This window comes from Aethalodelphis obliquidens, unplaced genomic scaffold, assembly GCF_003676395.1.
Source record: "Aethalodelphis obliquidens isolate GAN/ISIS:26980383/991018 unplaced genomic scaffold, ASM367639v1 scaffold4, whole genome shotgun sequence".
NCBI lineage: Eukaryota > Metazoa > Chordata > Mammalia > Artiodactyla > Delphinidae > Aethalodelphis > Aethalodelphis obliquidens.
The window spans coordinates 64,930,973-64,947,406 of record NW_020837948.1 but is presented as its reverse complement, the minus strand read 5'-3'; the positions used below and the strand labels follow the sequence as shown (position 1 = coordinate 64,947,406).

General features: G+C 36.2%; 1 protein-coding gene across 6 annotated transcripts in view; it reads left to right on the top strand.

Moving 5' to 3' along the window:
• The window catches only part of SREK1 (splicing regulatory glutamic acid and lysine rich protein 1), a 55,830-nt gene extending 39,657 nt beyond the window's left edge, over window positions 1-16,173 (top strand). For 4 of the 6 annotated variants that reach the window (XM_027100966.1, XM_027100964.1, XM_027100968.1 and 1 more), the window contains 2 exons: window positions 10,333-10,477; window positions 11,562-16,173. In XM_027100966.1, the coding sequence (XP_026956767.1) occupies window positions 10,333-10,477; window positions 11,562-11,711 (295 nt within the window). In that variant the 3' untranslated portion in view covers window positions 11,712-16,173. The remainder of the gene's footprint in view (window positions 1-10,332; window positions 10,478-11,561) is intronic. The other 2 variants (XM_027100965.1, XM_027100969.1) reach the window with 1 other exon arrangement.
• The last annotated feature ends 261 nt before the right edge of the window (window positions 16,174-16,434 follow it).

Below are 16,434 nucleotides of genomic sequence, written 5' to 3'. Positions count from 1 at the left end.
GGAAGGCATAGGATATTTAGGAGGTAGGCCAATTTTTTTTTTTTTTTTAATACTTCGCTCATGAAAGTCAAAACTTTTCTCAGTTGTGAACTCAAAATAGACAAAAAGGTGTATTTATATTTGCAAAGTGTCACTTCCTTCCCCATTCCTTTTACTTTAATCTGCATCCACCCTCTGTAAGTGATCAATTGTTTATCTTTCCTTGTGTTTCTTTTTGCAAAATTAAGCAGATACATGTATTTGAATTTCTCCTTTTCTTCACAAAAGACAGCATTCACTATCACTATATACACTGTGTGTGTGGGGGGGGTCAGTGACTATACATACCCAGCCCCACTTCCATCCTGAGTTATTTTTTATTTATTTTTATTTTTTTAATTTAATTTAATTTTTTTAAATAGATCTTTATCGGAGTATAATTGCTTCACAATACTGTGTTAGTTTCTGTTGCACAACAAAGCGAGTCAGCCATATGCATACACATGTCCCAATATCCCCTCCCTCTTGAGCCTCCCTCCCATCCTCTCTATCCCACCCCTCTAGGTTATTGCAAAGCACCGAGCCAATCTCCCTTTGCTATGCTGCTGCTTCCCAGCAGCCAACTATTTTACATTTGGTAGTGTATATATGTTGATGCTACTCTCACTTTGCCCCAGCTGTGCCTTCCCACCCTATGTCCTCAAGTCCATTTTCTATGTCTACCTCTTTATTCCTGCCCATCAGTACCATTTTTTTTTTTAGATTCCATATATATGTGTTAGCATATGGTATTTTTTTTTTTCTTTCTGACTTTACTTCACTCTGTATGACAGACTCTAGGTCTATTCACCTCACTACAAATAACTCAATTTCATTTCTTTTTATGGTTGAGTAATATTCCATTGTATATATGCGCCACATCTTCTTTATCCATTCACCTATCGATGGACATTTAGGTTGGTTCCATGTCCTGGCTATTGTAAATAGTGCTGCAGTGAACACTGTGGTACATGTGTCTTTTTGAATTATGGTTTTCTCAGGGTATCTGCCCAGTAGTGGGATTGCTGGGTCATATGGTAGTTCTATTTGTAGTTTTTTAAGGAACCTCCATACTGTTTTCCATAGTGGTTGTATCAATTTACATTCCCACCAACAGTGCAGGAGGGTTCCCTTTTCACCACACCCTTTCCAGCATTTATTGTTTTTAGAGTTTTCGATAACGGCCATTCTGACAGCATGAGGTGATACCTCGTTGTAGTTTTGATTTGCATTTCTTTAGTAATTAGTGATGTTGAGCAGCTTTTCATGTGCCTCTTGGCCATCTGTATGTCTTCCTTGGTGAAGTGTCTATTTAGGTCTTCCGCCCATTTTTTAATAGGGTTGTTTATTTTTATGCTATTGAACTCCATGAGCTGTTTGTATATTTTGGAGATTAATCCTTTGTCTGTTGTTTTGTTTGCAAATATTTTCTCCCATTCTGAGGGTTGTCTTGTTTATGGTTTCCTCTGCTGTGCAAAAGCTTTTAAGTTTAATTTAATCCCATTTGTTTATTTCCGTTACTCTAGGAGGTGGGTCAAAAAAGATCTTGCTGTGGTTTATGTCAAAGAGTGTTTTTCCTATGTTTTCCTCTAAGAGTTTTAGTGTCTGGTCTTACATTTAAGTCTTTGATCCATTTGGAGTTTATTTTTGTGTATGGTGTTAGGGAGTGTTCTAATTTCATTCTTTTACATGTAGCTGTCCAGTTTTCCCAGCACCACTTACTGAAGAGGCTGTCTTTTCTCCACTGTATATGTTCTTGCCTCCTCTGTCATAAATTACATGCCCATATGTGCGTGGGTTTATCTATGGGCATTATATCCTGTACCACTGATCTGTATTTTTGTTTTTGTGCCAGTACCATACTGTCTTGATTACTGTGGCTTTGTGGTATAGTTTCAAGTCATGGAGCCTGATTTCTACAACTCCGTTTTTCTTTCTCAACATTGCTTTGGCTGTTTGGGGTCTTTTGTGTTTCCATACGAATTGTGAAATTTTTTGTTCTAGTTCTGTGAAAAATGCCATTGGTAGTTTGATAGGGATTGCATTGAATCTGTAGATTGCTTTGGGTAGTATAGTCATTTTCACAGTATTAATTCTTCCAATCCAAGAACATGGTGTATTTCTCCATGTGATTGTCATCTTTGATTTCTTTCACCAGTGTTTTACAGTTTTATGAGTATAAGTCTTTTGCCTCCTTAGGCAGGTTTATTCCTCGGTATTTTTTTTTGTTGCAATGGTAAATGGGAGTGTTTCTTTAATTTCTCTTTCTGATTTTTCATTGTTGGTGTATAGGAATGCCAGAGATTTCTGTGCATTAATTTTGTATCCTGCAACCTTACCAAATTCATTGATTAGTTCTGGTAGTTTTCTGGGGGCATCTTTAGGATTTTCTGTATATAGTGTCATGTCATCAGCAAACAATGACAGTTTTAATTCTTCTTTTCCAATTTGTATTCCTTTTATTTCTTTTTCTTCTCTGATTGCCGTGGCTAGGACTTCCAAAACTATGTCGAATAGGAGTAGCGAGAGTGTACATCCTTGTCTTGTTCCTGGTCTTAGTGGAAATGCTTTCAGTTTTTCACCATTGAGTATGATGCTTGCTGTGGGTTTGTGATAGGTGGCCTTTACTATGTTGAGGTAGGTTCCCTGTATGTCCATTTTCTGGAGAGTTTTTATCATAAATGGGTGTTGAATTTTGTCAAAAGCTTTTTCTGCATCTACTGAGATGATCATACAGTTTTTATTCCTTAATTTGTTAATGTGGTGTATCATATTGATTGATTCACGTATATTGAAGGATCCTTGCATCCCTGGGATAAATCCCACTTGATCATGGTGTATGATCCTTTTAATGTGTTGCTGGCTTTTGTTTGCTAGTATTTTGTTCAGGTTTTTTGCATATGTTCATCAGTGATATTGGTCTATAATTTTATTGTTTTGTGATACCTTTTTCTGGTTTTGGTGTCAGGGTGATGATGGCTTTGTAGAATGAATTTGGGAGTGTTTCTCCCTCTGCACTTTTTTGGAAGAGTTTGAGAAGGATCAGTGTTAACTCTTCTCTAAGTGTTTGATAGAACTCGGCCTGTGAAGCCATCTGGACCTGGAATTTTGTTGGAAGATTTTTAATTACAGTTTCAATTTCATTACTTGTGATAGGTCTGTTTATATTTTCTAATTTTTCCTGGTTCAGTCTTGGAAAATTGTTCGTTTCCAAGAATTTGTCCATTTCTTTGTGGTTGTCCATTTCATTGGCATACAGTTGTTTGTAGTAGTCTTTTGTAATCCTTTGTATTTCTGCAGCATCATTGTGTTTCTCCTTTTTCATTTCTAATTTCATTGATTCGTGTCCTCTCTTTTTTTCTTGATGAGTATCGCTAAGGGTTTATCAATTTTGTTTATCTTCTCAAAAAACCAGCTTTTAGTTTTATTGATCTTTGCTATTGTTTTCTTCGTTTCTATTTCATTTATTTCTGCACTTTTCTTATGATTTCTTTCCTTGTACTGACTTTGGGTTTTCTTTCTTCTACTTTCTCTAGTTGTTTTAAGTGTAGGGTTAGATTGTTTGAGATTTTTTCTTGTTTCTTGAGGTGAGATTGTATTGCTATATACTTCCCTCTTAAAATTGCTTTTGCTGCGTCCCGTAGGTTTTGGGTCATCGTGATTTCATTGTAATTTGTTTCTATGTAGTTTTTAATTTCTTCAGTGATCTCTTGGTTATTTAGTAGCGCACTGTTTAGCCTCCATGTATTTGTGTTTTTTACAGTTTTTTTTCCTGTAATTGATTTCCAATCTCATAGCGTTGTGGTCAGAAGAGATGCTTGGTAGGATTTCAGTTTTCTTAAATGTTCTGAGGCTTGATTTGTGACCCAAAATGTGATCTATCCTGGAGACTGTTCCATGTGCAATTGAGAAGAAAGTGTATTCTGCCACTTTGGGGTGGAATGTTCTATAAATATCAATTAGATCTATGTGGTTTATTGTGTTATTTAAAGCTTGTGTTTCCTTATTTATTTTCTGTTTGGATGATCTGTCCATTAGTGTAAGTGGGGTGTTAAAGTCCCCTACTGTTATTGTGTTCCTGTCGATTTCTCCTTTCATGGTTGTTAGCATTTGCCTCATGTATTGAGGTGCTCCTCTGTTGGGTGCATAAACATTTATAATTGTTATATCTTCTTCTTGGATTGATCCTTTGATCATTATGTAGTGTCCCTCCTTATCTCTGTAATACTCTTTATTTTAAAGTCTATTTTATCTGATGCGAGTATTGCTACTCCAGCTTTCTTTTGATTTCCATTTGCATGGAATATCTGTTTTCATCCCTTCACTTTCATTCTGTATGTGTCCCTAGGTCTGAAGTACGTCTCTTATAGACACCATATATACGGGTCTTGTTTTTGCATCCATTCATCCAGTCTGTGTCTTTTGGTTAGGTCATTTAATCCATTTACATTCAAGGTTATAATCGATATGTATGTTCCTTTTACCGTTTTCTTAATTGTTTTGTTTTTGTGGGTCTTTTTCTTCTCTTATGTTTCCCACTTAGAGAAGTTTCTTTAGCATTTGTTGTAAAGCTGGTTTGGTGGTGCTGAATTCTCTCAGCTTTTGCTTGTCTGTAAAGGTTTTAATTTCTCCATCGAATCTGAATGAGATACTTGCTGGGTAGAGTAATCTTGGTTGTAGGTTTTTCTCTTTCATCACTTTAAGTATATCCTGCCACTCCCTTTGGCCTGCACAGTTTCTACTGCAAAATCAGCTGATAACCTTATGGGGATTCCTTTGTATGTTATTTTTTGTTTTTCCCTTGCTGCTTTTAATATTTTTTCTTTGAATTTAATTTTTGTTAGTTTGAGTAATATGTGTCTTGGTGTGTTTTTCCTAGGGTTTATCCTGTATGGGACTCTCTGTGCTTCCTGGACTTGGGTGACTATTTCCATTCCCATGTTAGGGAATTTTTCCATTATAATCTCTTAAAATATTTTCTCAGATCCTTTCTTTTTTTCTTCTTCTTCTGGGACGCCTGTAATTCAAATGTTGATGTGTTTAGTGTTGTCCCAGAGGTCTCTGAGATTGTCTTCACTTCTTTTCATTCTTTTTTCTTTATTTTCCTCCTCAGCAGTTATTTCCACCATTTTGTCTTCCTGCTGTATTCATTCTTCTGCCTCACTTATTCTGCTATTGATTCCTTCTAGTGTATTTTTCATTTCAGTTACTGTGTTGTTCATCTCTGTTTGTTCTTTAGTTCTTCTAGGTCTTTGTTAAACAATTTTTGTATTTTCTCAGTCCGTGCCTCCATTCTATTTCCAAGATTCTGGATCATCTTTACTGTCATTACTCTGAATTCTTTTTCAGGTATATTGCCTATTTCCTCTTCATTTATTTTGTCTTGTAGGTTTTTACCTTGCTCCTTCATCTGTGACATATTTTTTTGCCGTCTCATTTTTTTTTATGAGTGTGATTGTATTCCTGTCATACTGGTTGTTTGGCCTGAGGCTTCCAACACTCGAGTTCGTAGGCTATTGGGTAGAGCTGGGTCTTGGTGCTGAGATGAGGAACCCCATGAGACCTCACTCTGATGAATATTCCCTGGAGTCTGAGATTCTGTTAGTGCAGTGGTTCGGACTCGGAGCTCCCACCACAGGAGCTTTGGCCTGACCCCGGGCTCGTGGACCAAGATCCTGCACGCTGCCTGCGGTGCCCAAAAAATAAGAATAAATATAACAAAGTAAAAAATAAAATTAGACTAGGAAACTAACAGATATGTTTGGAAGAATATAAAAATAAAAATACAGATGAATCAACAACTGGAAGGTACATCAGTACCACAATAGTAAAAGAGGGGGAGGAGGGAAAAGAAAAAGAAAAAAAGGCGGGGGAGAGAGGTCTTGGCTGTGGAGGGTGGGGCCTAAGCAAAGGCGAGGTTTGGGTGGTGGGTGGGGCCAATGCTCAGGACCCCCAGGGCTGGAAGAGGCCCTGGGGGCTGTGGGGAGCTGGCTTTTAGGCCCAAGGAACAGAAGGGGCCCAGGAGTGCCCCCCACCCCTGGTCTCAGAGGGCAGGGAACCTCACCTGGGAGCCCAGCAGGCTTCCTGGGCTCGAGTGGGCAGGGCAAACACCCTCCTCTCCTTTCCCGCTCCTCCAGTCTGGGAGGGCCCCTCCCGCCTGCCTCTCCTGATGTCCCCAGCCTCCCTCCTATGCCCCCAAGGACCCATGCGTCCTGGAGGAGGTTTTGGAGGACAGGATTGGCCTGGGAGCTCAGTAGGCTCCCCGGGCCTGAGTGGGCGTGGCAGTCATCCGCTGCTTCCGGAGGGCTCCACCTCGCTGCCTCTCCTGATCTCCCGGCCTCCCTCCTATGCCCCCAGGACCCAAACTGCTTGGAGGGGGCTTTGGAGGGGAGGCACCAGCCTGGGAGCTCCGCAGGCTCCGTGGCCCAAGTGGGCCAGGCGATCACCCTCCATCCTCTTCTGCTCTTTCTGGAGGGTCCCTCCCCCCTGCCTCTCCTCATCTCCCCCGCCTCAGGGATGCCGATCCTGTCTGCCCTCCTCTTCTCCTCCCCCCTCAGTCCCCCTACATCCTACCGGTTCACTTTGGGGTTCCCCCCGTCTCCTTAGGCATCAGAGTCCCCCACCAGTGGCTGGCAGGCGCCCTCTGAGTTATTTTTTAAATTGAGGAGTAGTTTATGTAAAATAAAATTCACCCTCAGTGCATTTCAGTGATTTTTAGTAATTTTCATTGCATTTTTCTTAAGAGTTCACAGGGTTATTTTGTTTGTTTGTTTGTTTTTGCGGTACGCGGGCCTCTCCCGTTGCAGAGCACAGGCTCCGGACGCGCAGGCTCAGTGGCCATGGCTCACAGGCCCAGCCGCTCCGCGGCACGTGGGATCCTCCCGAACCAGGGCACGAACTTGTGTCCCCTGCATCGGCAGGCGGACTCTCAACCACTGCGCGACCAGGGAAGCCCAAGAGTTCACAGTTCTGTGCAACCATCGCTGCTTAGTTCCAGAACATTTTTTGTCACTTTGAAAGAAAGCCTGTACCCATTAGCAGTTACTCCCCATGGCTCCTTACAGCTACAAATCTACTTACTGTCTCTGTGGATTTGCTTGTTATGGACATTTCATATAGAGTTATATAACGTGTGGCCTGTTTTTTTTTCCCTAATATTTATTTATTTATTTGGTTTCACTAGGTCTTAGTTGCGGGAGGTGGGCTCCTTAATTGCGGCTCCAGGGTTCCTTAGTTGCAGCTCACCAGCTCCTTAGTTGTGGCATGCGAAATCGTAGTTGCAGCATGCATGTGGGATCTAGTTCCCTGACCAGGGATCAAACCCGGGCCCCCTGCATTGGGAGCATGGAGTCTTATCCACTGCGCCACCAGGGAAGTCCCTGTGCGGTCTTTTATATCTGACTTCTTTGACTAAATGTAACATTTTCAAGGTTCATGCATATTGTAGCATTAATCAGTACTTCATTCCTTTTTAGGGGTGAATAATATTCCACTATGGATAAAACCAGGTTTTGTTGTTTAACCATTCATTAGTTGATGGACATTTAGTATTGTTTCCATTTTTTTGCTGTTATAAATAATGCTGCTGTGAACATTTGTGTACAAGTTTTGATGTGGACATGTTTTTGTTTTTATACCTAGGAGTTGTAATTGCTGAGTCATATAGTAATCCTCTCTTTATCTTCTTGAGAAACTGCGAAATTGTTTTCTGAAGTGGTTGCATTATTCTGTATTCCCATCGGCAATGTACAAGTGTTCCAGTTTCTCCACATGCTCACTGACACTTGTTATTGTCTGTGTGTAATGGTATCTTGTTAAGGTTTTGATTTGCATTTCTCTAATGATTAGTGATATTGGGCATCTTTTCATGTGGTTATTGACCATTTGTGTATCTACTTCGGAGAAATGTCTATTCTAGTCTTTTGCCCATTTTGAATTAGATAATTTAGTTTTTTGTTAAGTTTTAGTTCTTTATATTCTGGTTGTTAATCCCTTACCAGATAATATGATTTCCATGTATTTTTTTCCTATACTGTGGGTTGTGTTTTCACTTTCTTTGAGTAAGTATCCTTTGATGCACAAAAGTTTTTTAATTTTGATGAATTCGAATTTATCTGTTTTTTTCCTTTCATTGCTTTTTGCTGTCATATCCAAGAAATCATTGCCAAAACCAGTGTCATGAAGATTTTCCCCTGTGTTTTCTTCTAAGGGTTTTACAGTTTTAGTTTATATATTTAGGTCTTTGATCCATTATGAGATAATTTTTACATATGGTGTAAGGTAAGAGTCTAAAACTTCATTCTTTTGCATGCGGATGTCCAGTTTTCCTAGCAACATTTGTTGAAAAGCTTGTCCTTTCCCTATTGAATGGGTCTTGGCACCCTTATCAAAAATCATTTGACCATACATGTGACCATATATTTCTGTCTTTTCCATTGGTCTGTAAGTCTCTCCTTAATGCCAGTACTACACTGTTTTGATTACTGTAGTTTTGTAGTAAGTTTTAAAACCAGGGATTGTGTGTCTTCCAATTTCGTTGTTAAAGATTGTTTTGGCTATTTGATGTCCCTGGAGATCCTGTGGTTTTTAGGATGGGTTTTACTTTTTCTGCCAGCAGTGCGAGTGGGATTTAGATAGGGATTGCATTGAATTTGTAGATCACTTTGGATACTATTGTTATCTTAACTCTAAGTCTCCTGATCCAAGAACATGGGATGTTTTTCCATTTATTTATGTCTTTATTTCTTTTCAGCAAATTTTTTGCCTTTTTGGTTAAATTTATGCCTAAGAATCTCATTCTTTTTTTTTTTTTTTAAATAAATTTATTTATTTATTTTTGGCTGCTTTGGGTCTTTGTTGCTGCACGTGGGCTTTCTCTAGTTGTGGCGAGCGGGGGGTACTCTTTGTTGTGGTGTGCGAGCTTTTCATTGTGGCAGCTTCTCCTGTTGTGGAGCACGGGTTCTAGAGCTCAGGCTCGGTAGCTGTGGTGCACGGGCTTAGTTGCTCCGTGGCATGTGGGATCTTTTCAGACCAGGGCTCAAACCTGTGTCCCCTGTGTTGGCGGGTGGATTCTTAACCAGTGCACCACCAGGAAGGTCCCAAGAATCTCATTCTTTTTGATGTAGTTGTTTCCTTGGCTTTATGAGTTGTATATAAAGATAAACGTACATAAATAATGTAGCAAATGTATTTTTCTTTTGAATATGCTAGTAGTGGTTTTTGTTTTGTTTTTTTGCTTTGCAAAAGTTTATGTAGGCATACTAATGAATCTTTATTTTATTGTACCTGGAATTTTATTTATGGCTAAAAAAATCTTCCCCTTCACTCAAGTTAGAAAGAAATTTATTCATGTTTTCTTCTAGTACTTGTATTGTTTCATGTAAAAAATTTAGGTCTCTAATCCATTTGGATTGATTTATTTATTTATGTGAATGAGATATGGACCCAGTTTTGTCTGTTTCCAAATAATAATCCAGTTGTCCCCAAGTCTTTTATTTATAAAAGACAAACTTTGCCCCAGTGATTTGAGATGCCACCCCTTTGTTTTATTGAATTTTCATAGGTACTTGGGTCTGTTTCCTAAGTGTTTTTATTTGTTCCCCTGGTCTTTGTGTTTATTTTTAAAATATTCATAATTAAGACAAAAAGGTTTAGAATTCCATATTAAGGCTAATTATTTTGAATAGAAGGTGTCTGTTATGCTTCTGATAGGAAATGCATCGTTTTTTTCCCTCTAATTTTAAGGATATGTAATTTTTACAAATGGAACTTGTTCATTCCATCTTCTGCTTAATGTTTGCTCTTGAATTGGTGGATGGGCCTTTTTTGTAATTGTGAATGAGAGGGGAGGGCACATGGCATAATTGGTTATTTGAAGTTCCATGTTTTCCTAGAAGTCATTCAGCCTTACCTGAGAGCCATATCTGATTCTTTATCATTTTTATTCTTTTCTGCTTATTCATTTTTTACTTTGAAAAGATGGGTAAAAAAATATTACATATTTTGTTTTGTTTTATCCTGATTACAGTAGATAGATAAACCTTGAATGTTTCAAAACTAAGAAATTGATAATACAGAATTGTGTTTTATGTGAACACTTGGTGGCCTCTGCGGTAATGACTTGTGTGTCGAAAAAATTAACTGGGTGTGGGGTGGAGTTAGGTGGGCTACAGGACTCATTTATGTTATTTGGTCCACCAGGTTACTGATACGCTTGTTTACAGTGCATTAATGTTAGGTAAGAATATTTTGTCAACATTATAGTGGGTGTTTACTGTTTTAGAAGTTAATGACATATTACTAATATTCTTACAGCAGAAATAAGAAGGATAAAAAGAGAGAAAAAGAAAGGGACCACATCAGTGAAAGAAGAGAGAGAGAACGTTCAGCCTCTACAAGAAAGAGTTGTAATGACAGAGATGGGAAGGAAAAGGTGGAGAAGAACAATACTTCACTTAAAGTAAGAAAGTCGTTCAGTGTTTAGGGTTTGAATAATTAATGTTTGAGATTGTTCTTTATTGCATAGAGGTAATTTTATACTACCAGTGCCTTGTATGTTTTTGGTGCTATTTGTTAAATTGGTAGTTTTTTAACCTAATTTTTGAAGATAACTAATTAATGTAATGTTTACTAGTGTAAAGAATTGCATTCCTTATTTTAGAGAATCACAGAATGGCATACAATAAAAATTTTAACTATGTACTGGAATATTTTTACTTGTTGCTATTTTCCTCACTATATTTGTTTTAGCAAATTTGACAGGTGATGTTATCACTGGTTTTGTAATATATACCAAAGTTAGGTTTGTTGAATTAGAATAATTAATGGAAAACCAAATTCCACCAGGTAAGGGTTTTTGTTTTGTTTTCCTCCATTTATTTTTTTTGATAAAATATTTTAAGTACTTGTGAATTAGGTTAATTCCCTTATTATACTGGTAAGTATATTTGTGTTTGGAAATCAGTTATGAGTTCTGAAGCTTTTATCTTACAGTCTTATTTATTCCCATACTGATAGAGGTTTATCATCATTGTAAGTAACATTGATAATATCTCCTGAGCACTTAATACATTCCAGGCACTGTTTCACATGTTCTCATTTAATTCTCCGTTAAGTTGAGAGCTGAATTTGGACTGTTCTTAAACAGTATTTGGTAGGAGGAATAGTGATTTCCTTTTCTACATTCCCTTGTTTTTGCTTCTTTGGTATCCAGATTACAAATCTGTCCTGGCATCTATGGGAACTGTTTTACTTTCAGCCGATCAGTTCCACCTTTCAAGTCAGTCAGCAACGTTTGTTGAATTCTTTCCTAGAGCTTCTATTTACCTATTTTGTTCTAACTTAATCTCCATAGATTGTCCTATCTTTTATTAGAAGTACAAAGGACATATTGATACGTTTGTATATACTATTTATATGAAGATGTAATGAGAGATAATACCCAGTTTGACTAATTCACAAAAGATAGTTTTAGCCAGAACTAGATGTAGTAGCAGACAAGTCTTGAGAAAAATATTAAATGTATACCTAAATATTCATTGTAGGAGAAGGAGCACAATAAAGAACCAGATTCAAGTGTGGGAAAAGAAGTAGATGACAAGGATGCACAAAGGACTGAGGAAAACAAAGTACAGCAAAATGGGAATTGTCAACCAAATGAAGAAAACCTCTCTACCAAAACAGAAGCAGTATAGGACCTACAAATGCACCTCTAAACACACGCTGGAATAGAATCCAAAGCTTTGAATTCTCTCGCAAGATGTTAAACAGTGAAGAAATCCAGTAGAGCATAAAGATACGAGCTAACAGCTTTTTTAGTTGTTAGGTGACTTTGTGGCCATCTTGTTACTGAGTAAGAAAATAAAGCATGGACATCGTGAAAATAACAGGTGTTACCCAAACTCCTCATCTTCTAAAAGCTGTGCATTTCCATGGTGGCTGACACACTTGTCATGTGGTTTGTTAAGTGTTTGCGAAGAACCATTAAAATAAATGGGACATTAAAGATCTAAATTTGTATTATCCATTAAAGACTGGAGATAAGCATTGGAGGCTCTTTTAAAAAATGCTAGTAACTGATTTTGTATTGTTTTACTTTTTTTAATTTCAATATATTACAGATTGATGATGTGCTTGAAATTGGTGCAAATATATACACACCCTTGTAAGTGCGGAGTATGTAAGAAGTTTTAACATTGACTTCACAGGATTTACAGTGATTGTGTTAAATTCTCACTATTGTGTTTTCTTTTGCTCACTGTTTAGGACAGCAGTTTTTCTTTAAAATAGTTTTACAGATTAAAGTTGCTTACATGAGTGGATTAAAAACCAGCTGACAATGCATGCTACTGTTCTTTTTCAAAAGGAAGAACAACTGTGTTGAATACTAATAATATATTAGTATTCAGTGTTCAGAATCATTGGGTCTTCCCACAAAATAACCATTTCTTTTTGAACTCTTTTGACATTTCCAAGCTTATTATGAACAGTATCACAGTGTGTGTTGTCAGTTGTAGGTGGCAAAGGTGCCATTTATAATAAGAAAACTGGGTTTTCAAAATGGGCTATGGGAGCACAAGCTGAAGCTTTAGTGCCTTCTACAATGTGGTATACTGTTTTCTAGAATTTTATATGGACTAGTCATTCTCAATTCATATGGAATTTAGGTGGATATTCCATTCCCTCCCATAGAGAAGTGTGAAAGTGGTATGTCAGAAGAGCTTCTTACTTGGTTCACTTAATATGAGAGGGAAGTCTGTTTTCAAGAATGACTTTAGAGCTTAAAACAGCAATGCAGTTTTGGGACCATCAGTTTCATACTGTGATAATTGAAAATGAAGCAGCATGTTCTTATTTTACTTAAAGCAGAACGCTTTAGTTGTCTACATTGGATGGCCTTAATTATTACCTCTTAATCATCTTCTCATAAATGATGTGCAGAAATTGTACTTAAAGGAGAACATATGAGTTTGTCTTATGTGTAAGGATGTGTTTACTTAAGCTTAAAATATAGGTCATCCGACATTGTTAGGCACACTTTTTGCAGAAAGTATGCAAGTAGTAAAATGACAACATTGCTAATATTTTCCCCCAGAACACAACTCATAGTTTCAGAACTCTTTTCATTGTTGTATTTCCAAAAGTTATACCTTTTAATTAACATGTTATTTAAAAAATCAAGTATAATTAGTTTAATGCAGTCTAATACAATCAAATTACTCAGTTGCCTTACCTCATGGGAAGAGTTACTTATAGATTTAAAAAGCTGAGTGGCACATCAGCTACTTGGTTTCAACTTGAGTTTTCTTTTAATGTTAATACTATTGAAATTTAAGTATTTGGTGAAGAATGGAAAGAATTGCCCTTATTGCAAGTAATGAAGCCTGGTTTGATTATGAAGCTGCTTAATTACTCCTCATGTGTTCAGAATTACTGTGTCTTTTTTTCCTTTTTTCACTGTGTACATTAAAATTTTTGAAAATGCTTTACTATGTAAAGTATAGATGGTCATTTTAATCATTCAACCACATACGGTTGGCTGGTAAACAGCTTATTTTGATATAAGAATGCTTGGGTGTATATGGAAAGATTGTGAAGGAGTGTGTGTGTCTTGCATCAAAGCTTCTTATTTATGATATGTAAGTAGAATAGAGCAAATGTTGTTTGAATCTTTGTTATTTTTAGTACTGTTTCTCTAATAAAGCTACGTATTTTAGAGGAAAGTATTTGTTCATGCATTTCAAAACAGCATCTTAGGTTTGTCCTGTTCTTGTTTTAGCTGGCATAGAAATTGTTTTGACATGGAGAATGCATGTTTGTGTGGTGTGTAAAGCCATCATTTAAAGTTTGAGTATTTTCTTGTACTCTGGACTCTATTAAATGTTTTTTATGTTGGTAATTAACATAGTTATTTGGTTCCTGCTGCCAGTTATTTTTCTGGATGAGGTTTATTCATCTTTAAAACAGTCATACTAATCTTAACAGACACTGATTTATAAAAATTGGGCATGAATAGGAATACAAGAGGTCCGGAGAAAGTGAAATCATTTTCTTAAACAGGCTTATGGAAGCAAAGCTTTCTAGGGTCTAGAGGTACTGGAGGGAAGGAGGGAGTGTGTGAGTGTGTGTGTGTGTGTGTTGTGTGTAAGACAGAGACATCTTTTTCTCTTTGTTCACTTTTAAGAGCTGATATGTTTTCTTTTATTTTTTTCTTGTAAGGTATTTTTTTATTTCTTTAAAACTGTCTCTTTCATCCCAGGTAGATATTGTCAGGAAAACTTGAGGTAAGGCCAAGAAGACAGCCATTTTACACTTAATACCTTCTGTAAATTATCTTTTTCATCTTGATTATATAGCGAGTACATTCTGTTCCTTAAATTGCAGTTGCTATTCATCATTCTAGACAAATTCTCTTGGTCCTCTTGTTCTTGCTTTTCAGCATTGTGCACTTAACTGGTAATAAAAGATGGTCCTTCATAAGCTAGCCAGTTTCATGTGAGGAAACAAGTATAAAACCCTCAACTTCCACAGCTATCTCATTATTTTCCATTGAATTTAATTAACTTATAGTTACGAACACACTAGTCAGCTTGTGATTTTTCTGTTTAGAATCTTTTTTTCCAAGGGATTCAGTATATGCTGTGTTGATCTTTAGAAGTATCATAGAGACTTAAATTTTGACATGCCTCAGTTAAAAGTAAAAACCGGCATTTAGAATCAATTTTTTTTTGTGTCAATAAAATAATTTCTTTTGTGGTATTAGTCATCTTCAGGATGCTCATTCATTCCTATATATAGGTTGCTACCTTTGAAATTAAAAAAAAAAAAAAACCTTGAGCCAAATCTGGTCTCAACTGAAGATATTCAAATTTAAGGATTATAATATATACTAATGGCTTTTAAAAGTTTTTTAAAAACCTATTTGGAATAGTATGATTTGGTTTAAATCTTTAGTAGTTGAATTAGCAGTTAAAATGAATTCTTTTTGAGGGATGCATTAAGTAACATTTCAGTGGGACATTTCTTATATTTTCATTGGAAGATAGTATCTGGTTTTAACTGGGTAAGTTATGAAGTAGAACTGTTTCCACAAAGTAATTATGTTCCTTATGTGTTTTAAATATTTTTTTTAAAAAATTCACTGCCTATATACTTAGATGTTCTCATGTTTATTTACTAATGTAATAGTCATTTAAAATTAAATTGTTTATTTTCAAATCTCAGAAGTTAGTGCTCTCAAAGGGCTAAATGATATTTCTGGAAGCAGGAGTCGAGTATAAATGTAATAAAATAATCTTTTAAAATAAAATTCACTTCCCTACTTAAACTTGGGTTTGTGGGTGAATTTGTTTTTCTTAAATACACTTTTATTGGTGATTCTGCCAAAGAGTGGTACATTATTTTAAAAATAAAAGCTAAAGCTGAAGGTAGGTTGGATTTAGTAACTAATAACTAGATTTCTTTCTATTCCATTTAAGGTACTTTTATAGTTTCTAGCAATTAATTTATTATAATTGTTTATATATAATACATTTCTTAACATACTGTTCTTAAAAGCAGATTTTTAGCCTATTGCCTGATTTTAAATTTACTTTGTATCTAGCTAACATTTTAATTTTGAGAATTGCCAACTTTTGTAAAACTTCACAAATTTTACCATTAAGATTTATTTTCCAAGGATTGGAGTAGAATAATAGTTCTCTCCATTCTTGATTAACTTTTGTTTGCTAGATAGATAATTTCTTAACTGTATATGTAAGTTCAAACTCATGAAATTCATGCTGAATTAGAGTTGAAGAGATTGAGTTCCACCAGTTTAAGGTTAGTGGTAGGCAAAAAACTGTTAGGAAACACGCTACAGAATTCTCTGATTTCCACAGAAGGTTACATTTGGGTGTACTGTGTAGTTGTATAGGTAGTTAAATTTAATAGTTAAATATTACTCTCCTTCATCTTAATTAGGTTAATACAGTAGTGCTATTCTTTACATAATGCTATGGATTATCAAGGGAAGGGTTCAAAATGTAAACAAAAAGGTGCTGCATAGGTGGTGTATATTCTGTGAGTAGGACTACTTCCATATACTAGTAAACATTTATCAGATGCTGCTGCTATTGTGTTGCTATATTTTTAATAAAATGAAAATCTTAAAATCTTTCCACTGTTGAGTAGTAATTTCACCGAATTCTAAGACATGTATTTGCATATTTACAGCTTATTTTTATAACTGAAAGGTTTGGTAACAGCCTCTTTAGGGTTCAAAATTACCACCAAAATAGAGGTTTTTGATCATTGGGTGTACTTCATGTTGTGTGGCAATAACTCTAGTCAGAGCTTTGCATCTCCAGCATTTTGTAGTGTTCCAGTAACTGATAGCAGCTCTTTGAATGTCCCTTTTGTTTTCAGAATCAACTTCTT